This window comes from Otolemur garnettii, unplaced genomic scaffold (assembly GCF_000181295.1).
Source record: "Otolemur garnettii isolate 467f Iridium unplaced genomic scaffold, OtoGar3 scaffold00010, whole genome shotgun sequence".
In the NCBI taxonomy this organism is placed as follows: Eukaryota; Metazoa; Chordata; class Mammalia; order Primates; family Galagidae; genus Otolemur; species Otolemur garnettii.
The window spans coordinates 10,737,252-10,760,323 of record NW_003852405.1 but is presented as its reverse complement, the minus strand read 5'-3'; the positions used below and the strand labels follow the sequence as shown (position 1 = coordinate 10,760,323).

The 23,072-nt window shown below is 38.7% G+C and overlaps 1 protein-coding gene across 3 annotated transcripts in view; it reads right to left on the bottom strand.

Moving 5' to 3' along the window:
• The window catches only part of PLPPR5 (phospholipid phosphatase related 5), a 136,282-nt gene that overhangs the window by 14,123 nt on the left and 99,087 nt on the right, over nucleotides 1-23,072 (bottom strand). For 2 of the 3 annotated variants that reach the window (XM_003784126.2, XM_023509851.1), the window contains exons 4-5: nucleotides 17,039-17,215; nucleotides 9,180-9,299 (exon numbers count right to left, since the gene is read on the bottom strand). In XM_003784126.2, the coding sequence (XP_003784174.1) occupies nucleotides 9,180-9,299; nucleotides 17,039-17,215 (297 nt within the window). Of the gene's footprint in view, nucleotides 1-9,164; nucleotides 9,300-17,038; nucleotides 17,216-23,072 lie in introns of all 3 variants that reach the window. The other variant, XM_012801670.1, reaches the window with a different exon arrangement.

Here is a 23,072-nt window from a genome sequence, read left to right as displayed (position 1 = left end):
CCTATGCCAGTCTCATGATCCTTTATGGGTCGTAGAGTGAGAACAGGTGGGGTCAACAGAGAGGAAAGGACAAAAGAGCTCAGTGCTTTGCTGCTGGGATGGGAGGATCATCTGGAAAGAATGTCAGTGCATCCGTTACCCGTTACGAGCAAGAGACATCTCTGAAGGAAGGATAGGGAGATGCCATCAAGGGTGTCCAGCCTGTTTTCTTTTCTGCTGCACATTGGCAGAACACAGATAAGAACAGTTGTCTGGGCTCGGTGCCTGTAGCACAGTGGTTGCAGAGCTGGCCATATATACAACAAGGCTGGCAGGTTCAAACCCAGTCGGGGCCTGCTAAAGAACAATGACAACTGCAACAAAAAATAGCCAGGCGTTGTGGCGGGTGCCTGTAGTGCCAGCTACTCGGGAGGCTGAGGCAAGAGAATCGCTTAAGCTCAGGAGTTTGAGGTTGCCATGAGCTGTGACTCCATGGCACTCTACCAAGGGTGACATAGTGAGACTCTGTCTCAAAAATAAATAAATAAATACCAAATAATCTGCATGTGGCCCATGGGCTGTAGGTGGACCACCTGTGCATGAAGGTTCAGCCTATTCTTTGGAGTGAGGGAGAGGGACAGTTTCCTCAGTTATACCCCGGCCAAGAAGACCTTTTCTACTGTAAATCATGGGAATGGCTAGATAAGTTCTGGGAATTAACACTGGAGTAAAACACTTCTCCAAGTCATCATTGGTCAATCACAATGGCAAGATGTGGCTCTCTTGAGATCCAGTAAACACTATATGTATGCAGCATTCACTGGATTTCTATAATGATGTCCCATATTTTTTTGTTGTTGTTCACTCTTACTTTCTGAACATGCCATTTCCTTCTGTAAGTTCTTTTAATGGCTCCCAATTTCTCACAGAGTGAGAATCAACTACCTGATCCTGCATCTGAAGGGACAGAGACTGTTTTCCCATGTATTGATCTCTCACTTTTATTTGGTCTCTAGTGATTTCTCCACTCATGGACCTTACCCACTTTTCAATATGGATGTTGTGTATGTTAGAGACCTCAACTCATTGACATGTGTGTGGTTTGTATTTTATACTTTGTGATTGGCCTTTTATAAACCAGTTTAAATTATTCTTGGTAGCCTTTATTTTTCAGAATGCTTGAACATTTTTCTAGTTAGCAATACTAAGAATGAAGTAGTGATACCAAGCCCCTCTTCATGAATTTTGGCAAATCTCATACATCTGCACTTTTTCAAACTCTAAATCCGGGTATTCTCTAGTATTTCTATCTCATTTGGTTCTTTAACATGATTTTCTTTTGTTATAGCATATCTCCTTTTTAACAAAATTTGTAATTTTTCACTGTTTCTGATACTGCATTTTACAACAGTTAGTTCTAATTAGCATTATATTTCAATGGTTTCCATTCTTTCTGCCGACTTGCTTTTACAGCATGGATTTCCTAACTTTATCTCTGGATATTGGTATATTACTGAGTAAAGATTTCTGGAAACTTTTCATGAGTAGTACAATTCTTGAATTCTTTATGGTTATTTGAATACTTCAACAATCCTTTAGTTGAGAAGAAAATTATATGTCATAAATTGATTCCTTAAAGACGCTGAAGACATTACTTCATCTAGGATAGATCTTGTATCTCATTCTATGAAGATAAAAGGTAAACTACTTTTTCTGCCTCAGTGTTTATATTAGTTTTCCCTAGGAATACAGCATTATAACCTAAAAAGCTCAGTAGCTTCTAACAATAAATAGACCTATTTCTTCCCCCTACTACGTGTTTGGTGGCCAGGTCCTATGGATCTGCTGTAGGCTATATATTGAGTGTTGGTCTGTTTCCCCACCTTCCTATTCTAGGGCCCAGGGGAAGGAAATAGTACTTATCTGGAAATTGGCCTTCTCCTGCAAGCAGGTGTAGGAACAATAAAGTTAGCAGAAACTCACGATGGCTCCACAAGTTTCTGATTAATGAGGTATATATCAGGTCTATTCATAGTTATTGACCAATCCCAGAATGACTAAGCAGGAAGAATCCTCTGCCTAAGGAAGGAGGTAGATAATAATTGGGAACCAGACTACCGGATACCACAACATTGACAGGATTCTTTCTTCAGTATTGAAATTCAAAACAGTCACTGAGAAATTATCTACTTTCTGATATATATTCCCGTTTACTTTCAATCTAGTTAACTCGTATAGCTTAAAGATTCAAGTGTTTTATTTAGGAAAAAAAAATGTTCCCTTAAAGCATCTCTGGGTGGCGCCTGTGGCTCAAAGGAGTAGGGCACCGGCCCCATACAGCATGGACGCCATCCAATGGATGCTGGAGGTGGCAGGTTCAAACCCAGTCCCAGCCAGAAACTGCAAAAAAAAAGCATCTCTCTGAGTTTTGCCATTGCCCAACTCTTCTGCTGTGTGTCTGATGAATCATGTGCCATGTGGTGTGTCCTCCGTAGTCTAGTACCTGTTCATTCTCTTGTTCTTTCATTATATAACCTGTCCATAATAAAACTGACTTGCCTTTCTCTAGTGTGGTTTTTGTTTTTGATGGTTTCTAGTATTGGCTAAAATCCTGCCAAGCCATTGTTGTCTGTTTTTTTTTTTTTTTTTTTTACATTGCTTTCTTAATTGTGTCAGCTATCTTGCATCTCTCATTTCACCTGTTTTCTTTAATTTCCTTGACTGTGGAAAGGAGATGCTGTCCGCAATAAATTCAATTAAATTTTTTATAGTTAATCTTGTTTAAAAAAAACCATGCATTATCTCTTGAAATATGTCCTTCCCTCTCATCTGTGTCAAGAAATTATTTTGAAGAATTTAAATGTGTAAGTGAAATATGTTTGTAATTTCCCCTTTATAATAATATATTTTCTCCAATTTTAATATCAGGTGTATCCAGATTAAGTAGAATGATTTTGAAGTATTTCTTTTTCTATTGTCTGTAAGAGTTGTCACGATCTGTTTTTTTTTGAAAGTATCTTTTACTTTTATTTATAAATATTAGTGGTCTATTTTTTTGAGACTTTGGAAAAAAACAAAATGAGAAGAAGTTAACTGATCAAAGTATTCTACAATAGACATACTTCTATCTGACAATGTGAATGTTACTTTCTTTGCACTATTACTATTATTATTACTTAATAAAAAAAAGAATTTAAGTTCTTGTTTGATTATTCTTCCTTGCATCAGGCAGGTCAGTTCATTTTCTTGAAATGACTCATCAACCATCTCTTAACTATTCCCATGAATAGTTAGGGAAGGCTCTACTCACATCTTGAGTGGAAGAGCTGGAAGATGTAGTTTGCATTATCATATGGATGTTTTACTTGCCTGAGAGGAAGCTGAGACCAAGGGCATTTCCAGGAAGGTCACTTTGTCTCTATACAGTTTCATTCATTCCTACTTGGAACACCAGAAAGAATGCTGTTTTGTTTAGTCTTTTACTCCAGGAGAAGGGTGCAGTCCTGGAGGCAATTTTTGTTTAGTTTTCTGAATGAATGTAACTAGCCAGTTGTAGGGTACCCATTTGGTTTAGGAAAGTGTTGCTTTGTCTGGCAGGAACGTCTATTAATGAGAAGCCTCTTCGAGGACAGCTTCATGTCTGAAAGCTTCCTTTGGGTGACTATTTGCCTGTTTGATAACTTGTTCCAAAATGATGTTGGTCCCGGGGTGGCAGTGTGCTTTAATGGGAATGGGCTCCTCCCTCTCTGACATGCCGCTCCAGTCCCCGGTCTTTACTCTTTGAAATTCCGGGGAATTAGTGGGACTCCATATGATTTTAGCTCCTCCTCCAACATAGCACTTCTTTAATAGCTAAGAAAGAATTTGATTGTCCTTTGGAAAATACCCTCCAAATGAATGTATTTATAATGAATAAACATACATTTTAATATATAAGATTTTACTCTAGTTTGCACTCTTAGTGACACAACTATTAAGATATGAATTCCTACATTATTCTTACTCATATCTTTAGGAGTCTATAGATAATGAAATGTACCAGTATTGCCTCCATCTCCTCTTTCTAGAAGGAGAGTCAGATGTTTGTTTCTTAGACTCCTTCAGGTGGTAGATAGAGTCTTTGTGGTTTTAGAGAAAACCTGAAGTCAGCAACAGTGAAGCTTTGTTTAGCTACATGGACCCTCAAAGGCAGAGTCAGAAAAATATGAGTTTGAGAGGAAGGGGTAGTATGACCTACAAAGAGATTGAGCTCCCTGGGTCCTTTGGTGGGTGGGAACTTTACAGATCCTGTACATGAGAGGCACCTGCCCACAACTCAAGTGCAGTGTCCCAGGGCCCATGTGACTTGAAGTGGGGATGGCCGTAGGTACCAGGGAAAGACGGACCCTGAGCATGAGGGTGTGGTAGCTACCACCAAGATTCCCGTGCCCAATTTGCTAGAGAAAAATGAGTCCTAAGAAAGAAGCATCGAGATTTAGATTATCCTGTAGGAATCTGTCCAAGGGACTTTGGTCAGTCTGAACATATGATTTGTCAATTAAATGAGAAGCATTAGAATCACTTAGAGAACAGCTTAAGAAAATTAAATCATTTTTTAAAATTGTAATTTTTAGTTACAAAATTAATCGTAAATATATATAGTATAGTATATAGTATAGATAGTATATATATAGTATATAAATATATATACTATAGTATATAGTATAGATAGTATATATATATAGTATATATATATATAGTATATAATATAGTATAGAAAGAAAGAAGAGAGGGAGAAAAAAAGGAAAAAGTAAAGGAAGGAAGAATGAATTAGGAATGCAGATAAAGTCATGGTCCCCATCTCAGCCTTTTTAGGTTTAAACATTGCTCTGACTCAGGTCTGTTGCACGCACTTGCGCGTGCGCGCGCTCTCTCTCTCTCTCTCTCTCTCCCCCTCCCACATACTCTTTCCCCTTTCTAGGCTACTAAAGCTAAATATCTTATGTGGTATTTGCATACTGGTTTCATTATACATATGCATATGCTTCAATAATGTTACTATATTGAACCATTTCCATATCTTGATTTACCTCATCCATTTTGACTGTTAAATGATAATAGTAATTATTGTTGGCAATTATTTAGGTTTCCCAGGTGCCAGACTCTATCCTTAGTGCTTTACTATTAGCTTATTGAACTCATAATGGTCAATTTAGGGAAAAAAAACTGAGCATTGGAGAGAGTTGCCTAAGGTCAAAATCATCCAAGATTCCCAGCCAGTCTACTCCAGAACCTGTGAGCAGAAGCACCAAACTAAAACAGAGTGGAGCCTAGTGCATGAATGGGCCGTGATTGATTTAAAAATTCATTACGGATGTACATGTAGGCTTTTCAGGATTTGATACGACAAACAGCCAATTTTTGTAGACAATAGGACAAAAGAATTTAGTGGACATTGGGATATGATGGGCCAGTTTCCACAGATGACTAATTCTTTTCAAAAACCAAGTGTAATGTATGTTCAAACTTACTTAGCTTTCTGAGAAATCATGACTTTTCCTCATAAACGATGGTAATTAACCATATGACAAACTCCCTGTAATTAAGGGATAACTTGCCGGCATAAAAGTAAAGAATGCTTGTATGCTGTAATTACTCTGTAGCTTATAGTTTATCAAACATGTACTTTGAACAGAAAAGGTTATATAAGCACATAACTTCTAAAAGAAATCCCCTATCTTCTCCACACAAAAGTGATAGCCAAAAACTGATAGCTTCACAAAATGAAGCTGCAATATTGGGTGTGCCTGAATCCCTTACTCTCTTTGGGGGGCCAGCTTTTAGGATCTAATGTCCCTCTCCAACTGTCAATTATGAAAATCAAAGTACCGCAAAGGATTTTTCATTTACTTGTTTACCAACAGGAACTATGATGAAAACAATACAGGAAACCCTCACTTAACTTTGTTGATAGGCTCTTGAAAACTGTGACTTCAAGCCAAACAGCATGTAACAAAACCAATTTTACCATTGGCTAAATGTAAACAAGAGTTAAGATCCCACTGCATATTTCTGGTCAAAAAAATATCTCCAAACTTTTAAATAACCAACAGTTTACATATTCAACATTGAAATAAATGTGAATATACATACATTTGAGGATAAACAACAACAACAACAAAAAAATGCAACTAAAATGATTTACCCAAATGTAACAGTTCAGAGTTGTGGGTGTCAAAACCTATCCCGGGAGCTCAGGGCACGAGGCAGGCACCAAGTCCGGCCAGAAATCACCCATCATGGGACCACGTGTGGCCAATCTGCCTAACATTTGAGGCTTTGGGAGGTGGGAAGAAACTGGAGTACCCCAAGAAAACCCACCCAGACCTGGGAAAAATGCAAACTCCACACAGACAGTGGCCCTGGCTGGAAATCTTTTTTTTTTTTTCTTTTTTTTCTCATCAATGTTGGATAGAACATGTCAGATGAAAAGATGAAATGATGTTGCTCAGGACTGCTGTGTATTTTTTCAAACACTCCTTATAAAAAGGAAAGAAAGATCTTTGAGGCTTCCCCCAAGTGGTGGCCTCCCTCCCTTTCTGGCTGATGAGCACAGATACGTGTCCTCTCGGCAGCAGAGTTCCTTAAGGAAGCCTGAGATGAATTCCCACCACCTGGCTGCGCCATCTTCCCGCGGTTTGTGTGAGTTCCGGGGAGTGGGCAAACAGCAGGCACCATCAGGGAACAGGAAGAGGAAGACAGAAGAGGACGCCGGAGCACAGCAGGGTGTGTGCCAATGCACTGTGGTGAGCATGGGAGAAGAAATTAAGGCTCAAACCGTCTTGATTCCCTAACTACAGAGGAAAAGCCAAGCACAAGAATTTGTCAGCCAACAACAACAAAAAGATTAATGAAGAAGTTGAAAAACACTCAACTCTGGCAATTGTGAGATTCCAGTAGGATACTTCTGCTTTTATCAACTAATATGTTAACATGGTTAATAAAAATGAACTATCATAAAATCAACAACAGGAATTTTTAAATCATTTAATATATGTATAGAATGCTGTAATGGCATATAAGAATATTTGTGGCAATGCTAGGAAGAATCCTCATGCACATAAACATGTTAAAAAGCAGACGATTGTGAGTATTATTAGTAAAGGTAATTTCGAAGGCATATAAAATGAAAAAGGACTCTAATTGTTAGTATGACTGTGTATTTCATATATGTTTGAGATCTCTTTCTGAATTCCACTGCTGTCTATATTTAATGAAACAAGATCAAATTTTGTACATATTATTCAATTCTTAAAACATTTTCTCACATAGGTAGGAAAAACATTACATTGTATATTTTTTCTCTGCTGCTGATCAATGATGTAGAATTTACTCAGCCCTTTGGAAGTTCAGTTTTCTTAACTGCAAAACGGGGAGATTTATTCTAATAGGACATCAGCTAATCCACTGTAGAAGAGAATTAAAATAATCCAATGGCTTAGAGGACAAAGTAGTTCATTTCTTTCTTAGATCTTGCTAGAGTGGGTATGTGAACTCTGCTCCATGAGCTGACTAAAATTATACTTTGTCGAGCATAGATGTGTTTTGATAAAATTTATATAAGCCGTCAGCACACGACTTCACCTATACTGATGGTCATTTAATGGTAGCCATTATTAGTAACATTATTGTAACATCATTATTATTTAATGTACCTCTATCCTTAGCTGAATGCTTGAATTCCCTCCAAAGTATCATGGATAAGTCATTATTTAGTTATTCTGGAATCCCCATAGTGAAAGGAAATTTCATCTCTCTTATGGGTGCCATTCCATTTTCAGAAAGTTTTTTCTTCTTTCTAGACATTACTTGTCTTCTTAGACCCACTTTCCTTCTTTTGTTATATCTCTGACCTGTTCCAGAGCAATTCTCTTGTCTCTCTCATAGAACAGTCCTTGGGATACCCGTGGAAAGCTATTGCTTCTTTCCTGAGTTTTCTTTTACTCTAGACTAATCATTATTTTATTCTTCCAAAAGTCCCCCCTAATTATGACATTGAGTCAAGATACATCCATTCGCTCACTTAGCAAATATTTATTGAATGCCATCTATTCTATCAATGCCCACTTTAGGACTGTGTGGTCAAGGTCAGTACACAGTATTCCAAGTTGCTCTGACCAGAGCTTTAATCCGATTACAAAACATTTCTTTTAATTCTAGTTAATTGTTAATTGTTTCTTATTGGAGTCTCTCAAAAGAGTTTTTGTTCTTTCATTGCATATATTATCTCTCATGAATTCACACCATCTGAATACCTGAGAGGCATGAAACTGAACTCTTCGAGATGTCGATCAAAATGTGGAAACGAACAGGTCTCTAGTAACTTCTGAGCAATCATTTTAGTCACAAAGACAAATACCCGCATCAACATTCAGGAAATGTTATTCCAGCGAGACAAGAGTCTAAAGGAGAGTTTTGGTCAGGTTTCTTTGCTCACTGCCATGCTCCAGAGGTCCTCAACCTGCCAGTCAAAGTGCTGCCTGATCTGGCTACATTCAGCCCAGCCTCACCTTTGGGACAGCATGGTAGGTGTTTTCCTATTGTCAGAACTTTCTGCATTGAGGCTGGGCGTGGTGGCTCACACCTGTAATCCTAGCACTCACGTGAGCCCAGCAGTTTGGCCCTGGGTGGCTGTTAGCTAGGCTAACGTCATGGCACTCTAGCCTGGGTAACAGAGTGAGACTCTATCTCAAAATAAATAAAATAAAAAGAACTTTTTACTTTGAGATTCAGCCCTGATTTTTCGTCAGGCATTATACTAGGACCTAATCCTTTTCTCATAGAAAGGGAGCATGGAAGAAATGGAATATATTTTGTGAAAAATGCATAGCTTCTCAACTAAAACTATCTTGTTGTTTTTTCCCACATGTGAGACCAGTGCACAATGTTAGTTATTTAAAACCTACAGCAAAGTACTAAACGGATTCCTTGTAAGCTCTCAAATGAGGGATACAAAGAAACACTGTCAACGTGAGATGCATTTTCCTAAGGTGATCTGTTCAGTGACGAGATTCTTACTAAATACCACATTAAAGCCTGAGGTTTAAGGAAATCAACAGAGACTGTGCAGATGGGCTCCATATATACACGCAGAAATACTCACTTGCTCTAGATAATCACATTTTAGAGTTTGAATTATGAATCACCTGTACAGATGTTACCTTTTCCAAAGGACTCTCTACTCGAGGAATGCTGATCATCGGCATCTGTGCCAGATTATCCATGTGTATGTGCTCATTTTCTGGTTGTCTTCCTTTGAAATTGTTTACCACGCATACGACCTAAAATTGTGGAAAACAATTGCAGTTAAATCAAAACTAAGCTCCCTATGACACTATCATCACCCTTTTGAGGTGCTTAATAAATCCTAACATGTAATTGAACATTAAAGTGACTTAAACGTTACTTATATAACTTTATATCCAATTTATCTTGTATAAATTTTAATAGCTACGCCAGTGGAGTTATGTGCAGGAAAATCCCCCCATTAATACGTAGCTCAATTAATAACAACGGTTTTATTCTTCCAAAATTTTCATTGCATTATAGTCAATGCTCACATCAATCCAAAAATAACACCATAACCTTATAAAAATTCATAGCAAGCTAACCTTTCCCTAATGTGGCTAACCTACAACTTAATTTAAATGCTAATTATTTTCTATTGCTTCAATATCATCACATTCATAATAAACCTTCTACAATTGGCACTCTCTAATTTAGTTGCATCCCTGTAATTAACCCAGTTTGTCTTCTGTTATTGTGTCCCATATATACTTGGCATTTCAACAACCGCGTACTGGGGCTATTACTGAAATAGAAGACCCTTTACATAAAATAAACTGACCCTCGTTTCAATGGATTATACCCCATAGGAGACAGGATTTGAACTAAACCAGGGATTCTCATACCTTAGTGCGCATAAAAATTAAGTTGCTGTTAAGAAATGCACATTCCTAAGCCCTCCCCTAAAGATTCTGATTTAGTAAATGAAGAATAAGGATTAGGAATTGGAGAAGCTTGTGATTCTGTTGCATCATATTTTTAGAAATAATGAGTTCCACAAACCAGTACAATTAGTTTCTATATTGACTAGTGGCATTTTGGGTTTTTTTTTTGAGACAGAGTCTCACTTTGTCACCCATGGTAGAGTGTCATGGCCTCATAACTCACAGCAACCTCAAACTCCTGGGCTTAAGCAGTTCGTTTGCCTTTTGCCTTAGCCTCTCAAATAGCTAAGACTACAGCCCACCACAAAGCCTGGCTATTGTTTTTTTAAGAGATGAACTCTCGCTTTGGCTCAGGGTGGTCTAAACTTGTGAGATCAGGCAATCCACCTGCCTTGGTCTCCCAAGTGCTGGGATTACAGGTGTGAGCCATGGCACCCTGCTGACTAGTGGTGTTCTTAAGGCATTCTTAAGTTTTCTGTTTCTGGGTCTTATTTTTTTTTTTTATTATAAATCAAAGTACAGTGTTTATTTACAGCTATAACCTAACATTCATTTTGTTTAACATGTTTAAACATTTAAACATATACATTATACATAAACATTTAATTTGGTTAAACATTCAAATGTTTAATATGCAACTGTATGTTCACATTGCGTGCTTTCACAAAAGCTCCATTAGAAATCCTTATCTTTAATAGGACTCATTACGGAATATTTTCCAAGGCCAATTAGATCATAGTTATTCTCTGGTTTTTAAATAAAATTTACAAATTTATAGAACAATAGCACATACTAGGAGACTTTACATCAGAAAAATATTTCCTCAGAAATTGTTATCTATTTCTTCTTCCATTTCCTGGAAGAATTAGAGATTGGAAGCATAGGTCAAAACCTGGTGATCACTGGACACCTCAGTTTGACCCCTGCCACTAAGATCTTGAAAGTAAGGAATTGGAAGGGCTTGGAAATGGATAGGTGAATAATCCATTAATAAATAATGTTGCCAGCTTTATGACCCCACAAAGACTGACAGATACTGATTGCCCTCAAAATAGGGTCAGCAAATTTTGTCTTGGAGGGCAAGAAAGTAAATATTTTTGGCTCTGCAGGGTTATGCCTCTGCAACAGCTACTCAACTCTGTCTGACCTTTGGTGAAAAAGCAGCCACTGAAAGTTCACAAATGAATCAATGTGTCAATGTTCCAATATAACTTTCTTTACAAAAACAGGCAGCAGGCCAAATTTGGCCTGTAGTTTGCTGACTAACCACTGTTCTAGAATACAAAGGATATAATCACAAATTTTAGCCAACAACAACAATGAAACAATCAAGATGTTTCACATCTATTCCATGAAACACACACAAACAAATATACCTATGCTTCCCTTTTTATTGGTATTATAAATTAATGGTAAATTGGGTGATTAAAAAATACTGATAATTCTTCTGAAGTGAAATATGTTGAAATAACTATGTACATAATACAGAACTAATGGGATGAAGGAAAGTTCATCTAGAGTTAATATGGGCTTCTAAAATTAGTGTAATTTTTAAGTGTTATTTAGGTATAAAAAAACTCTTTGAAAGGATGTATTGGCTATCTGTCTTAATTGAAGGTCAGGATAATGCAACTGAAACAGCTGAAAAATCAGATGTAAAATCCTTAAAAGCTTAACACATAGTAGATACTTATTAAACAGTATCTATTAGCAAAATGAGATTCTTCATGACTTATTATTTAAATTGTTCTAAGGAGGGAAATTGCCAAAACTTCATTAGAATCATATTACATATTTAATAAGTCTGCTAACATTCCTAAGTATGGAACTGATTTCCATAAAAATGCTGACAAGAAAAAAGTAGGGAGACCTGGGTTTTGATCCTGCGCATGCCTGGGTATACATCACTTGGACAGGTCCCTGGGTCTTAGTTTTCTCATTCAGAGAATGAAGAGATTTACAGTAGGTCACTAAGTTGACTTCATTTCTTTGGTTGGCAAAGGTATAACAAGTTCAACAAAAACTCAAGAGCTGCCCATCCCTGGCCCCACTTCTGCTTTGATCTTTTCCTGGACTCTCTCAAGGTAAGGTGACATCCCTGCTCCAACATACACACACACGAAGGAGGGGCACACAGCTGAAAACTTGGATTTATCCGTTATGCCTCTTACACGTGACTGATCACTGAATCTGCTCAATTTTACTTTCTAACTATTTTGATCTCTAAATATTTCTATTTCTTCTATCTGCTTCATTCTATCTCCACCACCAACTAACTCCAAGGACTAAGCCGCCACCATGGCTTGCCTAGATTCCTGCATAGCTTTCTAAAGTACCTTTCTAAATCTGACCTTGATCCCTCCGATCTGTTTTCTACAATGCTGTGAGAGTGGTCTTTCCAAATTTAAATTGAATTACATCATCCTCTTAAAGCCACTTGTGGCCTGGCTTTCCATTTCTATTAAAGTGAAAACTCTGGCCCACCTTTGCACCTTCCTTCCCTCAGTTTTCCAAATGCTTCTGTTCCCTTTCCCTCCCTGCTGCTTGGAATACCCCCATCGCCACCATCTTTAGATGCAGCATTCAACCCAGCCCTGTGTCTCATCTCAACACCACCTGCTCATGGATACCTCCCCCGAACTCCTAGACAAGACAGTTATTTTGTTTCTGTTTATTTTTTGCTCTCCTAAACTGTGATTCTTTTTATCGAAGCACCTATCTCAGGGTGAAATTATGCATAATTTACAGTCATATTTTGATTGACAAATATATATGTCTCTTCAAAGCTGGAAACTCCTTCCTACAAAGATACCTCTATATCACCTCCACCCATATATTTGTTCCCAGAAGTGAGAATAAATTAATTGGATCATTAGTGTTCACACTTCCTCTTCCTTTGTGGCAAATGAAACATCATTATTGCATGGGGTTAAGTGCATGGAGTTTGGGGTCACACAGGCCTGGATCTCAGTCCTGCTCTCTCTCATGTACTAACTTTATGAACGTGGGCAAGTTACTTAAGCCTTGGTTCTTTTTTTTTTTTTTTCCCTGCAAAGTGAGAACAATAACTATAGCTCCTCAACTAGGTATTATTAGGATTAAGTTAAGGTAGTAAAGGGCACACAAATAACTATTATTGTTATTATTACTTTACATATATTTTAAACACAGCTATTGGAATTATTCTGCCTGACATTGTCATATAAGTCATTTTTGGAAGTGCTTTGAAGCAGATACTTTAGTAAAATAATATTAATCAATCTGCAACTGTTGTCCAACCAGGATTTGTTTTGTATTTTGCTAAGCATGAGGATTGTACTCTCTAACCTGAAACACAGGATAAGAGCGACACATTTAAGACAGAATATAATTCCTTGTCATCCTGTAACAGGAAGGACTGAGAGAATGGTAGAAATTCAGGAAAAATGGGAAACGCAGCTAATCAGAGAAACTTCCTGGAGAAATTAGAACTTACCTGAGCCAAATCTCAAGTGTGCAAAAGTTTTGAATATAGTCATCAAAGGTGAGGACTAAAGCTGATACCCAGTGCCACTTCCTACACGTGGGCTTTCCTTTAACTCTTTAAGGCAGTGGTTCTCAACCTATGGGTTGTGACCCCTCTGGAGGTCAAACGACTCTTTCACAGGGGTCGCCTAAGACCATCCACATATCAGATATTTACATTATGATTCATAACAGTAGTAACAAAAATAATTTTAGAGTTGGGGGCCACCACACCATGAGGAACTGTATTAAAGGATCGCAGCATTAGGAAGGTTGAGAGCCACTGCTTTAAGGAGTTTGGGGACGTAATTTAATCCAATCGTTCATGCATGCATTCCTTCAGCAAGTATTTTCCTTTTCTAGTTACTAGGGCTACACAGTGAACAAAACAAACCGATGGACTTCTGTATAACAAGCTGACATTGAAATGGGAATGATAGCAAAATAAAGTCAAGTGTTGTATGTGGTATGTTACACAGTAATTTTTACACATTAATCAATTTGTGTTGTTTATTAAAAGTTAAAACCTGCTGCGGAGAACACGAAAGGGAAAAATGAAGAAATTGATCTGTCAGTAGGGTTCACTGTTTCACTCATGGTTCAGGGAAGGCTTTACTATTTAGTAAGAAGCAATACTTTCTTGACTTGAGAGATGATGGTCAGAGGTCAAAGAAATAAGACATGAATATTTTTGTAGTGCAAATAAATTTGAATTAAATGAATCAGTCATGTGAGGAATGAACCAGGAGACTGAATAAAAGGCAACTTGAGGGGTGTCGGCTCCTTTAACCAAGACCCTGAGGATTGGAGTAGATTAGCATTAATTTTAATTTGAATCCACTTAAGAATTTTGCACACACTCCAAGATAATTGGATATACCCCATGATTTGCAAGGCAGAGACTGGAGTTATTGCTGAAAACAAATACTCAATTGAGGTGAAGCCTTGGAATCATCATAGAGAAGCCTTGGAATCATCATAGAACATTCCCCCGGCCTGTCCCCCATCACCTCTGGTTCCATCAGGCTCCAAACCATTTCACTTCCTAAATATCTTGGAGGATACACTGGGTATCTCCCCTCCCTCTTTGTGCCACCAGGGTCCAATTTGAGCCATCGTATTTCCATGCTACCGATTCACCTGTTTCCTCTGTCTTCACCCAGGGTTTTATTTTCCAGCAAACGTATTTTCAAAGCACAAATCTTATGTAGGTAAAAAGGACTCAGAGGAAACAAGCTATCATTTCTGGAATTTATTTTGGTCATTCTCGTGGCTGTTCACTGAACATGCACTATTTTGTTTGACTTTTATAGATTTTTATAAGGATCCTTTAGGGAGGCTGTTATCAGCTTCATTTAAAGCAGCTGTTCTCAACCTGCGGGGCATGACCAATGAAAATACATCCTGCATATCAGATATTTACATTACGATCCATATAGTTAGGAAGTAGTAACGAAAATAATTTTATGGGTGGAGGTCACCACAACATGAGGAACTGTATTAAAGGGTCATGGCATGAGGAAGGTTGAGAACCACCGAAAGATATCTGCGTGCACTCATGCTGGGAAATGGCTGTGAATGAATGCACTAATCATGCATCTCTGCATCCCAGGGTTAGTTATTTCACAGGCATTGTTTGCACATGACATTTTCACAAGATCTTTTTCCTATGTGTGTGGAAATGTCTAAAGGGCTATCATGGGTGTTCAAATTACTATATGCAATACAGGGTCTTCAGCTTAGGGGGTGTCCAGAGTCCCTAGCTCGCAATCACCACGTGGTTCTTAGAGTGGGAAAACACCAAGTTTTGGGGTCTGGCCTGGAAAATTGATAAGATGTTCACTAGAAATAAAAGGAAGACATCAACACCACAGGAAGGTAAACAAGGAGGCTGATGAGATGCCAGGGAGGTGTTATGGCCCCGGGCGGCCCCCACACACTGTGCCCGACACCAGGGCTTTGAGACCCTGGCTACTGGCAGGCCATTTGCTTTGCCTGTGATTATTTTCTTTGCTTGTTTTGCTCTTTGAGATGTTTATCTATTTCAACTATAGTGAACAAAAGTAAGGAAAAAATTGTGGTCTAAGTCTGGGCCCAGTTTTCATGAGGCTACAGAGGAAATCTCTGGAAAAGATGGAAGGTTGGGCTTATCTCTCCACATGACAATGGGAATTGGAGAGAGTCAAATCAAGAAAAATAGCAACACGGGATGCAGAGAAGAGGTGAAGTCAAGGTCAATGTTTTACCCCAGAGGATTCTAGAGGAAATAACTTACTTAGAATGTCTGATATGTAAACAGTGCTCCAACATTAGGAAGGTTCACATAAGTTTTTTTGTTTGTTTGTTTCTTTGTTGTTTTTTTTTTTTTGAAACAGGATTTCGTTTTGTCACCCCTGGTAGAGTGCCATGGCATCACAGCTCACAGCAACCTCAAACTCTTGGCTCAAGTGATTCTCCCGCCTCAGCCTCCCAAGTAGCTGGGACTACAGGTGCCTGCCACAACACCCAGCTATTTTTAGGGATGGGGGTCTTGCTCTAGGCTCAGGCTGGTCTCAAACTGGTGAGCTCAGGTGATCCGCTCACCTCGGCCTCCCAAAGTGCTGGGATCACAGGTGTGAGTCACCACGCTTGTAATTTCCATAGGTTTTTGCTTCCTACTTCTTGACTAGTCAGAGAAGGCTGAGAAATGAAAGTCACATCAAAGTAACAATTTCAATGTAACCAAAATGGAAATAAATAAAGTATTTCTTAAATTCTAATGGATCAATTAAAAAATATGTATTGATTGGTAGTCTGGGTATTTTTTTTAATCTAGGTAAAATGTTCTATACCCATGCTTAAAACAGAGCAACAAAGTCAAACTAACACATACTTCCCAACGACCAAAGCCTGTGGGAATATTCCTAGGAGATTTTAGAAGGGTGCAGATGGCAGGCTCACTTCATTAGCAATCACTGCGCGGGCTCTGTGCTGCCTGGTAAAACGTGATCTAACACGGTGTGTCCTGGAAAGTCTGCATGCATTTTTAGTTACTGAAGGGGAACAGCTCATCTCATGGTGGAGTTTAACCCCTTAGAGAGCAGTGTGACAAGGGGACTCACTGAAGGGCCAGCAGGGAGTCCCTAGGGTATTTGGGGATGCTCTAGATACTGCCCTGAGGATATATCTAAACAAGCCCATCTTAAAAACTATCTGGGGAAGACTGTTTTCTATTTTATATGAAAATGTTCACATACGTTTCATCCCCAAACTTGACTTTAGGCAGAACATGGGGGGAGGAAGAAAAAATGAATGGTTTAAAATAATGTGTGTATGTATATATATATATACACACACACACATACATAATATATACGGTGGCCATAAAGTTCATGTGCAATTTAAAATTACACACGAACTTTATGGCCACCCTGTACACACACACACAGGTAACACACACTCATACGTATATTATACTGGGACATATCACATGTAGTCAAATTCTGTGATGCATACTTGTGCTTTCTTATAGGTGGTTATGCAAATTAACTAAAAACACACTCATATCTAAATAAATGTGTACTTACCAGAAACACTGCTATAGATATTCCAACCAGAAAGCCGGCTATCACATCTGACCAGTGATTTCGATATTCGGCTACTCTGTTGAGTCCAGTAAGAAAGGCCAAACACATTAAGCCCAAACACAGAACTGGCTTAGCCAGTCTGGTTCCTTTGGCTTTGATTGTGTTGGTAATGTACATCTGAAATATTAAATAAAAAGAATAACATTTTAGGAAGGCATTTCCTTTATAAGCACAGCATATTTTTTATGTGTACACATAGATATCTATAGACATACATGTATAGCTATATGGTTCAAATGCTTAACTATAGTTTATGGACTTTTGATGGAAGTTGTTTAAAGTAGGATCCAAAGGTTGCAATTTTTTAATTTTACTTACCTCATATGGCAATTTCTTACTAATGGCCAATTCTCTCGTAACACTGTTAAATCATCTAAGAACACTGAGCATAAATATATATATATATATCTTGCAGTTTTTGGCCGGAGCTGGGTTTGAACCTGCCATCTCCAGCATATGGAGCCGGTGCCCTACTCCTTTGAGCCACAAGCGCCGCCCAGCACAAATATTTCAAGTGATCCTTTTTGTTTTCACTTTTACTGTACCTATTCTTGGTTTTATCTGAATTTTTATTTTAGATCAATCTCAACAGTATCGTTAGTAGGGAAAAACGAATGAGGTGTTTTAATGGTTATATTTATATATGCCATATTGAGAGGATACTTACTTGATAAAACCAGAACTGTGATATAGCTAGAAAAAATAAAATGGAGTACATATATACCAAATAGATGTTACTCTGAAGAAAGAATTTAGGTTCATTGCAGTGCCAAGGTTTGCTTTTATGCTGTCATCTGAAATTATGAAATCACTTTAACTAAATTTTATTAGCCAGAATTATGACACCCCAAAACTTAAGTACAACAAGGGAAATGTGTCAACTAAAACCAAAACAAGGCCAGGCATAGGTGGCTCGTGCTTATAATCCCAGCACTGTGGGAGGCCAACGCAGGAGGATCACTTAGGCAGAACATAGGGGGGAGGAAGAAAAAATGAATGGTTTAAAAAGTGTACGTATATATATATGTACACAGCAAGACCCTGTGTCTACTAAAAATAGAAAAATTAGCGAGGCATTGTGGCAGGTGCCTATATTCCCAGCTACTCAGGAGGCTGAGGCAGCAGGATCACTTGAATCCAAGACTTTGAGTTGCTGTGAGCTAGGCTGAGGCCACAGCACTCTAGCCTATGGCAACAGAGGGAGGGTCTGTCTCAAAAATAAATAAATAAAATAAAATAATAAAAAATAAAACCAAAGGAAAACAGTGAATAGATACCTACGTTTTTTGGCACCTTCACATATGATAATGAAGAATAAATAATGCCAACTGATTGTCATGAATGAAATTTCTTTAAGTTATGAGCCACGAGGCTCAAGAAAAACTTGGTCCTTCCCCATGTGATTTATTCTATGGCTCAATTGTTCATAATTTAAACCATGTATTACTCTATCAGTGAATGTGTTGACTACAAGTGGAATCTGTCAATTATTATTTCAAATCGTTAGTAGAGCAATTATAAAAGACATGACTTTGAAGGTACAATCAGATTTTATGCTATCGATGTCAGTGACTGGTACTGAAAAAACACTCAGAAAAATACTGAGAAATACATCTAAGCCCTTGACTATCATTTTCCGTGAAGTAAGCAATAGATCTGCCTAAGGAAACCAGCATCAGGGTTTAAATTTTTAGTCCACAGTAGTTATTATTTTAGTAATTATTTCAGTAATATTAGTAATTATTATATTTTCTCCATTTTTCTTTCCTGGACCAAGTTTAAAGCCCTTTCATCTGCCAAAAGAAGCAGTATGAATATTTTAAAAGTTAAAGTGATACAAGGCTTCTCTCTAAGCAAGTTCTAGACTTTTGCAATCTATCTCAAGTCCCAATACTCCAAGGGAAAAATAAAAGCTGATTGTCTCCATAGTGGCCCTTGACCTTTAGAGTGAGGTCTGTGTATTCTATGTCTGTGCTTAGAGAACTTAATAATTTCAGTTTTGAAGGATAAGTATACAGGAGAAGGAAACAAGAGGGGATGAGAAATAGAAAATGATGCTGTTGCCATTGTGAGACAATGTGTTCAAGACGTCTGCCTACATGAGTAACAAACAAGGGGAGAATATTACTGCACTTCAAATTCCCCGGGAGGCCGCTGATAAAGTAGTTCCTTGAACGGTGAGTGCCCATGAGTAGACAGTGAAATTCATGGTGCTTGTAAGAGTAACACATTATAAGGTTGGTTAATGATTTCTACCTTTGCATTTATTCACATCTGTCAAAACGCTAAAGATATCCTCTGCTCATTAAGACAAAAGAAATGTGTGATGGTAACTGAATAATATTAATAATATTAATTGTAGCTACCAGTTAATGAGTGATCACTGTTCAAGACAATGTTGTAAGCATTTTACATTAATTATCCCATTAAATTCTCAAAAACAGCTCTCTAGTTATTATTATTGCCTTCATTTTATAGATGAAAAACTCAAGTCCAGATGAAGCTATGATGAAGACCATGCATGCTTGCTGGTTGGGCATCACTACTGAGAAGAGGAGGAAGGAATGGAAGGAAGTCGGGCGGCACAGAGGCACCTCTCAACCGTCCTTTCTTATTTCTTCACTGATTTCTTGGCTGGAGGAAATCAATGAACATAAGTAGTGTATCATTGAATGCAAGAGGACTGGAGTTTAAGATAGGAGAAAGAAGGCCACCATGGTATCGTAGAAATACTGCTGCATTCACGTGTTGTTATTAGGGAGTAGAAAGTACTGTTCTATGTGGCCTGTGTGTACAACCTCCTAGATGGCTTTGGAAAAATGTTTGCCTTCCGCTTATCCCTAAAGGCCACCATCTCCGATACAGCCCAGCCCTTATTTTTTCAGGTTGTGTAGGCACGTGGTAACCCATAGAAGTTTCTCTTGAATGTTGAGTTGAGTCCTCAATTGCAGTAATGACACAGGCAAAGTTTATAGGGAGCCAAAAGAGAGTCTGACCACAGTGAAAATGCATGAACAAGCTCCATATTAGGAAGAGCCTGGGATTTAGCTATTCCTCCAACAGGTACACATATGACATCCAGACCCAGAGTGGGGAATGAACCGTTATTCCCATAACCCTGAATTTAAGGGTTTCATGGGAATTTCAAGGGCTACAGATTTAATGTTTAAGGTGGATCACAGCACTACTTTATAATGCATAGATTTTTCTGGAGCTTAATAAGTTGACAGGAATGTCACAAAAGAAGACACAGAGTATTTTCATTTGTGCTTAGCAACTCTTTAGTATGTCATGAATACACAAGAAATACCTTTTAACCAGTCTAATTGTGTTATCCTTACAGAAAGTCTATCATTTCTAATTTGCAGAAGAGGAAATTATGGCATAATAATCTATTAAGCAAGTTGGATACAGGACAGGAATCAATTATTTATGCTCTCTTGGTTTTTAATTCACTTAAGAAACCATCTAGGATAACCAGATGTCAAAATGTGGCTAAAATAAAAACACAAACAGAAGGGCAATTTGAGCAGGATGGTAATTATTCAGTCCTCTGGGGTCGGTGGATGCTCAGGACCTTACAGGCCAACCTGTTTAGCCATTATTAGCAGTCTCCACTCATCCATTCTCTCTGGGTTGGTTTTTTTTTTTTTTTTCTGAGACAGAGTCTTACCCTGTTACCCAGGCTAGAGTGCCATAGCATCATCATAATTCACAGCAACCTCAAACTCCTGGGCTCAAGTGATCCTCCTGTCTCAGCCTCCCATGTACCTGGAACTACAGGCATTTGCCACAACACCCAGCTAGTTTTTCTATTTATTTATTTATTTATTTATTGCAGTTTTTCACTGGGGCTGGATTTGAACCTGCCACCTGCGGCATATGGGGCCGGCGCCCTACTCCTTTGAGCCACAGATGCTGCCTGTAGTTTTTCTATTTTTAGTAGAGAGGGGGTCCTGCTCTTGCTCAAGCTGGTTTTGAACTTCTGAGCTCAAGTAATCCATCCACCTTGGCTTCCCAGAATGCTGGGGCAGCTGGCCAATTCATCCATTTTCTCTTGGTGTTAATATCCATCAGCACTGAGATGGAGAAAGCCAAAGCTGAACATTTGCTCCCTGGTGTATTTTCTTCTGATACAGGACAGGTGGAGCCCCAGCCAGCTCAGCCTAGCTGAGCTGGAGGACCTGCCACCTCCGCCGTAGCGGTGTTGGTGCTACGGTGGCGGCTGGCAGAGGAACCAGCTGGCTGGAGCATAGGCAAGGGGAGGGGGAACCTCCCTCCCCCACTGGAGGCTCCAGTAGCCAAAGGGACTGGACAACTGCTGGGGAGACACCAGCACCTTGGTGTCTCCTTTCCCTTTACACTTATGACAAAATACAGAACCCCCATTTCCTATGCCTAGGTCAATTTCATGTAAGTTTCCTAGGCCTCATTTCCGTGAATGGACTGTGTCCATTCATTAATACATTCATTCACCTTGCCCCAGCGGAAGGAACTATGTTCATTCTTTACTACATTCATGCACCTTGCCCCAGCGGAAGAGACTGTGTCCATTCATTAGTACATTCATTCACCTTACCCCAAAGGAAAAGATGTTGTCCATTCATTAGCGCATTCATTCACCTTGCCCCAGCGGAAGGAACTATGTCCATTCATTAGTACATTCATTCACCTTGCCCCAGCGGAAGAGACTGTGTCCATTCATTAGTACATTCATTCACCTTGCCCCAGTGGAAGGAACTATGTCCATTCATTAGTACATTCATTCACCTTGCCCCAGCGGAAGAGACTGTGTCCATTCATTAGCGCATTCATTCACCTTGCCCCAGTGGAAGGAACTATGTTCATTCATTAGTACATTCATTCACCTTGCCCCAGCGGAAGGAACTATGTTCATTCTTTAGCACATTCATTCACCTTGCCCCAGCGGAAGAGACTGTGTCCATTCATTAGTACATTCATTCACCTTGCCCCAGCAGAAGGAACTATGTCCATTTTAGTACATTCATTCACCTTGCCCCAGCGGAAGAGACTGTGTCCATTCATTTCCTGGCCTCATATAGAAGGAACCCATGCACCTATATATACCACTAAATGGAGAGAGAGATGGAGAGAAAAACAGAGAGAGCTTTTCTCTCCTGACCTGGGTTTTTTCTCCTTACTGGAAACTTTAGTGTTTCTGTATTCTTTTTCTGTAAATAAATTCTGTCTTGCCACTGATCTGTGATCTGCGAATTTATTCTTCAAATCACTGAGACCAAGAACCTGAAAGTCCAGTATCAGATTTGGCGAGCCAGCCAGGAGACAAGACGAAATTCTGGTATCACTTTTACACTTTTTCTCTTTGCTTATACAAATATATACAATAATTAACACATGTATAAAGGGATTTTGTTTGCTCATTTGCCTTTACTAGAATATAATCACAATACCCTTATTATTCTATAATGGGAGTTGACTCATTGATTATAATAAACATTGACCTTTTGGGTAAATTGAAAAAGCATTGTTGTATTTTTTATAAAAATACTATTAATATGTATACAAATAAATAAAAAATAGAAACATACAGATGTTTGTTAAGTACCTACTGTGTACCAGAGGCTGACCTAGGTTTCTTCAAAGAGGAGGCCTCAAAGGTTAGATCCCGAAGGATGAGCATGAGAGTCTCAGACAAAGGCAGAGTAGTGGGGGCAGGTGTCCCAGACACAGGGGATGGCAGATCTTTTCCTGCTCTGCACTCTCAAAGCACTGTCTGTCCTCTCTTACAACACTTGACACAATGTTTGGTTATTATTTATTTTCATTATTTCCTTTGCTAGAGTGAGGACAAGCCAAGTCTGGTTCCCAGTGCTTAGCAATGCCCCTCACACACAGTAAGCACTATTCAATAAAGACTGGAATTACTAAATAAAGGAATGAATAAAGAAAAAATGCAATGGTACAGGGAGAGGGAATCGAGTATTTCCTTCAT